Here is a 7,915-nt window from a genome sequence, read left to right as displayed (position 1 = left end):
GTCGCGGGACCTAAGGGCTCCTCTAGCTCAGCGGGTCTCCTCCCTCCCAGGCTCAGGTCTGGCCCTCCCGCAGCAGGTGGTCCCTCTGGGGGCCACCCCCCTGGGTGTTGGGGGGGGAGGTACAGGATCCCAAGGCTTCCCCCAGGGAAGGAGGGAGAGGGCGGGGCGGCAGCGAAGGCCCAGGATAAAAGGGGCGGAGGCGCCGCTCCGGGCCCAGCCAGCCCACCATGCAAGCCCCCCGTCTGCCCTGGTTCTTCCTGCACGCCTGGTGGGCCCTGCTCCAGGCGGGCGCCGCGACCGTGACCCCGTCGCCCCTCCGTACGCGGGGGCAGCCCTCGTCGCCGTCCCCTCTAGCGTACATGCTGAGCCTCTACCGCGACCCGCTGCCCCGGGCGGACATCATCCGCAGCCTGCAGGCGCAAGGTAGGCTGCGCAGTCCCGCCGAGCCCCGGGGGCGCCTTGGGACTCCGGAAGGGCGCTGGGAAATGCTGCGGGAGGGTGGCTCCGGGCTGGGGACCCCGCCGCTGAGGGCGCTCTGCGCTGGGAGGGAGGAGCATCGGGGGTCCAGGTCTGGGGTGGCACCGGCGTCGGCACTAGCTCGGCGCGCAGGGTCGGCGGGTGGAGGGGATTCTGGCATCGGGAAGGGCCCCGGGGCGGAGACCCCTGCGTTCTGGGCCTTGGTTTAGGGTGGGTAGAGCGCAGCGCTGGAGGGTGGGAGCCCGATTGCGCCGGTCGACGATGCGGTCTTGTTCAACTACGTAACCTCCGGGCGCCTCGGTTTGCGCTTCCGTGAAATGGGGACAGCAGTCCCTCCCTTATAAAAGTGTGGCGAGCGCCAGGTGACAAAGCACATAAAACGCTTAGCACAAAACCAGGCATGGTAATACAGTGGTCGTTATTATTGCTACATACGCTCTGTCGAATTTCTTTTCGCGCGTCAGGGTGAATGGATGCCGGAGGCTGCCCGCGAACTTCGAAACCCAGCACCGAGCGCGTAACAAACATCAGGGATTATAGTTCAGAGATACGGCACTAGAGGTGGAGTGCCCCGAAGTCGGGAACTGAGGCAGGCTTGGGGACTCGAGTCCAGGCCGGGAAGGTGCCAGTGTCCCGAGTAGTACCGGGTTCGGGGCCTAGATTTGGTTGGGGGAAACGCTCAGCGACCGTGGTGACGCGGGAGTTTCACCCTCGGAGTCGGGGCAGGGCGCTCTGGGCATCGGGCACGACGGACAGGTGGGTGCTGAGTGGAGGGACCCCTTCCGCGGGGTCCCCTTGCCCCATGCAATCCACATCCTGACTCCTGGGGTCGGGGGCAGACCCCTGCCGCCCTGCGCCGGCCTGTGCCTCCCTCTGCCGGCTGGGGCCAGACGGCCCTCCCCCACGCTGGGGCGCAATCCACATCCGATCATCTGACCTAATTGGCCACCCGCCAGCCCTTTGGTCGGGTGCGGGGGTGGGGGCTCTTAGCTCCCTGGCCTGCCACGTCTGGGGTCAGACAGCCGATGACCCCTCTTGAAGGGTCATCTGGGGATCAGCCAGATTTAGGGACACCCGAGGGGCTTGGAAATTACTGGAGGGCTCTGCTCAGTCCCTCTACCGGAAAGCTGGTGTGGGGAGGAGGCTGGGCAAAGGGGCAGAGAGTGCCCTTCTTTAGTTCACTCTCTCCTTCTGGAGAGTTCCGGAAGGTTCGTGGTGGTTTGAGAGTCTGGGAGACTGGAAAACTGGGTTCAGTTCCCTCAAACCCTGCTTCCCAATTCCTGGTGTATCCCTTGCAGAACTAGTTTCCCCTTTTGTAAAAGCGGGGGCTGGCTTTCCTTCTGCCTCATTTGTGTGTGAATGCGGCAAAATATACATGACAAAGCCTACCATTTTACTGTTTTTAAAATGTACAGTGACTTTAAGTACATTCACAGTGTTGTGAACTGGTTTCAGTTTTTGAAAGCAGCCAGAGGAGCCTGCCTGGAGGGACACGGGTGGAGAAGGGATGGTCTAACTGCTCCTTTCCCTCTTGGGTTTATCTGTCTTGCTGCACCTGTAAAGCGGGAAACGGGGTGCTGGAGTCTAACCAAACTGGGTTTGCATCTTCGTCTGTGGCTGTGGAGCCAGCCTCAGCTCCGACCTGCAGTTTTCTCTCATCTGCGAAACCGTGATAATGGTGGGGAGGATTCAAAGAGACAATGCTTGGCCCGGGAAGCAATGAGTGGCAATTAACTGCTAGTTTGTAATAATGTAGAGTGGACACTTAGCGTCATACCCACACCCTCCTTTCCTACGGAGCCTGGAATCCTAACTCGGCCTCAGCATCCTGTTTGAGGGTGAGGGAACCCCCAGGGCATGGGCCCAACCACTTTCTTCTTTAGAATTGGATGCGGGTCAAGAATATCCCTGGGGCCTGTGTGGCCGATTCTGTTGAGTTGCGTGGATAGGTTTCAGGGTGTCCACGAACCCTTTCCTGATACCTGATACCAACAAATCACATTTGCTGTAGAAGTGGGAGATGCTTTCTTTCCTGGGGAGAGCATTCTTGGCTTGTAGCAAGCATCGGTGACCCCCAAAAGATTAGACACCCCTATCCTAACAAGAACCAGAGACCGATCTAAGAGAACCTATCAGCACTGTGTCCCAAGGACCCCTTGGCTGGGGGTGGGGTCATGGAGTCAGAGACTCCGCCCCACTGGGAAGGAGCGCTCCATACACATTGTCCATCCTGGTAATGGCTGACTTTGCTCTTCTGTCCAGGTCTTTCACTACCTATCTGGACACCTTCGTTTCTAACCTTGGACGTCCGCAATAATAAGGAAGTGGTTGATGACAGCTGACACCTATTGCACGTTGGTTGTGCTGGGCCAAACACTTTCTGCACATTATCTCAGCGAATCCTAACACTTCTGTGAGGTGATACTGTCACTGGCTCCCTTTTGCAAAGCAGGAAACTGAGGCCCAGAGAAGGAAACTAGCCTGCCCAGTGTTAAACAGCAAGTGGCAGGATTTGAACCATCATAGGAGGCACGAGAGCCCCTGCTCTTGATCACTGAGCTGGAATGTCTTCCTCTAAAAGGCCATTCATTGGTGGATACTTGAGATGAAAAGTCTTTAACTCCTGGTGCAGGTGGCCAGGAGTTGTTACACGTCCCACGGAATCCCCAGGTGGCTAGGGGGTGCTGCAGTGGGCAATGGGTAATGCAGGCCTCTCCCCACACCTCCAGGGAGAGTTGCTAGCCAGGGGCGGGTTATTGCCCCCTACAGGTGCTAATGAGGAGGGAAGTGGAAATTAAGTGAAGAGCCTCTGGGGATGGGCTCGGAGAAGCTGCCAGGAGGCTGAAGCTGGAAACTGCTTCCTTGTAATAATGCAGGCTGGATTTCTCAGGGAAATTCACTTACATCATCTCACCAAAGATGCTCTAGGAGGCAATAAAAAAAGGAAACTGTCGTGCGGTCTGCCCAGAGTGGACCCAAATCGGAGATCGTCACTACCCTTGAGATCTGTTCGCAAAAGGGTCAGTGTTTTTATTCTAAGGAATGAATAATCCCTGACTTTTATTTAGCAACAGACGGTCAACCCTCTTTATTTCCATGAAAGCTTGTGATGAGGCCGAGATGGGCAGGGCATGACCATTCCCATTGCAAAGGAGAGGAAACTGGGCTCGAAACAAGTTCAAGGTCACTTTTAGCATGCACACATACATGCTATTCCCAGATATTGGGCCAAATTAGTCCGGGACTAAGATGAATGGAACACGCTTCCCCATTCTGTTTCATCCATTTTGGGTTTTGTCATCTTGGGGAGGGGGCTGGGACCAGGCTGGGGGAGGGGGCTGGGACCAGCTGTGTGCAGGCTGTGTCTGCCCCAGGTGTGTGAATGACCTGACAGGGGGCGGTGATGAGCACCTTGCAGGTAGATGGGAAAGCCCACTGGTTGGAAAACTGCCAGGTCAGTGCAAAGTCATGCTTAGAATGTGTGAGGTTGTCAAAAACCCCGGAAGTTTCTGCCTCCATCTTTAGGAATAGGTGGAGGAGAGGGTGGCCGGCCTTGGGCTTCTGTTGCCTGGGCCTCCCAAGAAGGTTCGGGGCCTTTCCACGTGCCCGTGAATCAGGCCACCGTTTCCAATGAGAAAACGGGAGTCTGGGGAGCTCAGGGTCACAGGGTGAGGGGAAGCCCAGGGTTTAGGTGAGAAAGCTCAGGGTTTGGCCAAAGAGCAGGGAGAGAACGCATCCAGCGTCTACGAGCTGTTCTCTGGCTGGGGGGTGTCTTAGTGGGAACAGCAGGACCGGGATTTGGAGTGTGGGCTTTGCGGTTGGGCAAATCTGGGTCAATTCTTGGCCCCGCCACCTCGTGCAGGTAATTTAACCTCTCTGAGCCTCGATTTGAATTGGACTAAAATGGACTCCACATTCCCAACTCGTAGGGTTGGGGTGAGGATTGAGAGGGTCCCTGTCAGGTGAAGGCTGCAACATGAGCTCTGGGGAGCATACAGGGGGCCCCCACTCACCCTGCTTCCTTCCTGGTTTCTCCCCACCCAGATGTGCACGCCGATGGGCAGAACTGGACCTTTGCTTTTGACTTCTCCTTCCTGAGCCAAGCGGAGGATCTGGTGTGGGCCGAGCTCCGGCTGCAGCTGGCCGGCCCTGTGGACCTCCCCCCTGGTGTGCTGCCCTCCATCGAGATTTTGCACCAGCTAAAGCCGGATGCGGAGCAGGACCCAGCCGACTGCCGGGAGCGTCTTCGGATGGACTCGTTCACTGTTCCTCTGTCCCAGATGACCTTTTCCTCAGGCAGCATGGTCCTGGAGGTGACCAGGCCTCTCTCCAAGTGGCTGAAGCACCCTGGGGAGCTGGCGGAGCAGGCGTCCAGTTTGGCTAGAGAGTGTCTGCAGCGGCCTCCCGTGCCGACGGTCGCCAGTGTGCTCCTCGTGCTCTACTCCAACCTCTCCCCAGAGCAGAGGCGGCTGGGTGGCTCCACCTTGCTGTGGGAGGCGGAGAGCTCCTGGCGGGCCCGAGAGGGACAGCTCTCCCAGGAGAGGGGCCGGAGGCACCGCCGGCACCACTTGCCGGACAGAAGCCAGCTGTGTCGGAAGGTCAAGTTCCAGGTGGACTTCAACCTCATCGGATGGGGCTCCTGGATCATCTACCCCAAGCAGTACAACGCCTACCGTTGTGAGGGCGAGTGTCCTAACCCTGTGGGGGAGGAGTTCCATCCCACCAACCACGCATACATCCAGGTGCGGAGCCCTGCCAGGGGAGGGGAGGCGGCGGGCTCTGCGGGAGAAGTGGCCATACTGCCGGATCGGGGGACAGGACTCGAGCTCTGCGATCCCATTGCTGTTCATTCATTCACTTATCCGAGCACCAACAGTGTGCCAGCTGCTGTGCTGGGATATAGGGATGGCCTGTGGCACCAGCCTCAGAGGGGCCTAGGAGGAGTCATGCACCACCGGGTAACCTCGAACACCTCGCTCCCTTAGGACTTCTTCCTGGTCTTTTCGTAAAATTAGGGGTGGCGGGGTATAGACTAGAAGGTCTCAGCTTCCCCTCAGCCCTGATTTCCAGGAAAGGGAGTTCAGAATCTGGATTTTGGGAATAAACCTGGATTTGATTCCTACAGATTAGCTGGGTGATATTGACCAAATTGCTTAGTCTCTTTGAGCCTCAGTTTTACCACCTATGAAATGGGGACGGCAACGCCGTGTTTCACAGGAATGTCGTAGGGTTCAAGGAGACGATACATATACCCATGTACATCTGTGGGCAGATAACCAGCACGTGTGATGTTGTATTATCATTACTAGGAGTCTGATTCGCTGATGAAATGGGGGCCACATTTATGGGGCCATGGTTGGCATAATACCATTTCCACCCACTGTACTTTTGCTGCCTGAAAGAGGAGGTTTCTTTGCAGTAGAGAAGGCCCGAGGCTACCCCCAGGTGCCACACTCATCAGCCTAAGGTCTAGAAGGTGGTGGAGGAAAACAAAGGGAGAATGAGAGGGAGAAAACAGAGAAGAGGGCCTAACATCGTGACCCTAGTATTTGGATTCAGAGCCTCTGGGGAGTATGTGAGCTGAGCTCATGCAAGAGAAGCACTGGTGGGGCCAGAGCTCTGTGGGACCTTCCCTGGGCGGAGGCCTGAGCCTCTCCCGGGACTTCCCGCCACTAACCTACCTGCTGCATGATTAAGGGGGCCTGCAGAGACCCAGATAGTCCCAACTGGCAACTCGCGGGTGACACTCGGATCTGAAAAGACTTTGCTGGACCACAGGGACAGGGCCCAGTTCCAGAGTGCCAAGGGATTGTTACCTTTTCTCCTATTGACTCCGTTCGCCCTTCTCTGGGCAACAAAACAAATCCCACAAGAATTTCCACATGACTCGCTTTTGCTTCATGTTTCTGGAACTAAACCAGGAGTTTCTTGGAATTGGTAGGCACGCTAGGCTAGAACAATAGAAGGACGTGTTAAGTTTGCTGCTGCTCTACCCAGAGAGGGCTTTTAGGATCTTCTGTTTAGCTCCTTTTTTTTTTTTTTAAACAGCCTGTAAAGTTAGACTTTGCATGTCAGACTTCATGATGTGTTAGCGTGCTGATTCCTTTATGAAAACCATTTTCTTCTGTTTTTGTACCCAGAAACTGACTTTACCTTATTTCCCCCCGCCAGAGCCTGCTGAAACGATACCAGCCCCACCGAGTCCCTTCTACGTGCTGTGCCCCAGTGAAGACCAAGCCGTTGAGCATGCTGTACGTGGACAATGGCAGAGTCCTTCTAGACCATCACAAAGACATGATTGTGGAAGAATGTGGGTGCCTCTGAGGAGATCCTGGTGGGAGCTGGATTTGCCTGTACCCTGGGAAGGTTCTAGAAGGTTCGGGAAGGTCCTAGAAGACACGATAGCCGTCTAACCCAATGAGGAGAGTGGGGGGAAGTTTGCTCTGCCTGCCAGATGTGAGGAGGAAGGCGCCCACTCTGTAAAGGAAGGTTCCTGCCGTCAGGAGAGAGGGCAAGCCTCTGGAAGCAGGCTTGTTGGGTTTTCTCTTTACTGAAGAGACAGTGGTGAATAAAAGCACTAGCGAAAAGGGTTCTTTGACTTTTTAACCTGTGAACCCCCAGAAATTATATGCAAATGTTGGGGCATACGTGCATTCATTTTTGAGGTAGGACAGATTATCTATAACTTTTATATATTCTCAAAAGTGGTCTTTGACCACCCCTGCCAAGATTGAGTTCACTGTGTTAAATTAAAAACAGTTGGCTCAAGGGGCGCCTGGGTGGCTCAAGTTGGTTTGGCTAAGCACCCTACTCTTGATCTCAGCTCAGGTCTTAATCTCAGGGTTGTGAGTTCAAGCCCCGCTTTGGGCTCCATGCTGGGCGTGAAGCCTACTTCAAAAATAAAAAAATAAATAAATCAAAAGACAATAATAAAGAGTTGGCTCTTATTGCCTCCGGCTGGTTGAGGGGAGCCCCCGCATCTTTCAGGCTGGCCAGTGGCAATCTGTCGGCCTTGTCCAGAGGCTCCCTGGAGTGGGTCTCTGCTAATGAGTTGCACAAACAATAAAGCCATTGTGAAATCCTCCTAGGCCAGCTGGTGCCTTTGAAGGGAGAGGCAGGAACTCTGAACTGGCCACACTGGACTATAGTGGTGGAGCCCTCAGTCATCCCCGTCAGCCTGCTCGGGCAGACACAATCCGAGTCTATTAAAGTTGGTGACAATTCACTTTGGCCTCTCATTGTGTGCTGTTAATGAGGCCCCGGAGCTTCCCAGCCGGCAGGGGTGAAGTAGCCGAAGACTCGGGTGAACTTGGCTTATGGTCACACAGCTCAGCCACTGAGAAGCCGTGTGACCTCAGGCGAGTAATTCCTTGCCCAACCTCTTCCTGTGAAATCAAAGTGGATGGATCCTAATGCACTCCTGTAAAACGTCTGTTAG

The 7,915-nt window shown here is 55.5% G+C and overlaps 1 protein-coding gene across 1 annotated transcript; it reads left to right on the top strand.

The window, feature by feature from the left end:
- The first annotated feature begins 227 nt into the window (after window positions 1-227).
- On the top strand, window positions 228-6,801 carry NODAL (nodal growth differentiation factor). Its single transcript, XM_047826513.1, has 3 exons — window positions 228-423; window positions 4,522-5,219; window positions 6,649-6,801. Exons 1-3 carry the CDS (start codon window positions 228-230, stop codon window positions 6,799-6,801), a joined length of 1,047 nt encoding a protein of 348 aa, XP_047682469.1.
- Window positions 6,802-7,915: the final 1,114 nt, after the last annotated feature.

Source organism: Prionailurus viverrinus, chromosome D2 (assembly GCF_022837055.1).
Source record: "Prionailurus viverrinus isolate Anna chromosome D2, UM_Priviv_1.0, whole genome shotgun sequence".
Classification (NCBI taxonomy): domain Eukaryota; kingdom Metazoa; phylum Chordata; class Mammalia; order Carnivora; family Felidae; genus Prionailurus; species Prionailurus viverrinus.
This window is presented reverse-complemented; position numbering and strand designations above follow the sequence as displayed.

Excerpts from the sequence above, each read along its gene's own strand:
- NODAL (XM_047826513.1), top strand. The coding sequence starts at position 228 with ATGCAAGCCCCCCGTCTGCCCTGGTTCTTCCTGCACGCCTGGTGGGCC. Across the intron at positions 424-4,521 it reads CCGCAGCCTGCAGGCGCAAG|ATGTGCACGCCGATGGGCAG; the intron begins GTAGGCTGCGCA and ends CTCCCCACCCAG. Across the intron at positions 5,220-6,648 it reads CCAACCACGCATACATCCAG|AGCCTGCTGAAACGATACCA; the intron begins GTGCGGAGCCCT and ends TCCCCCCGCCAG.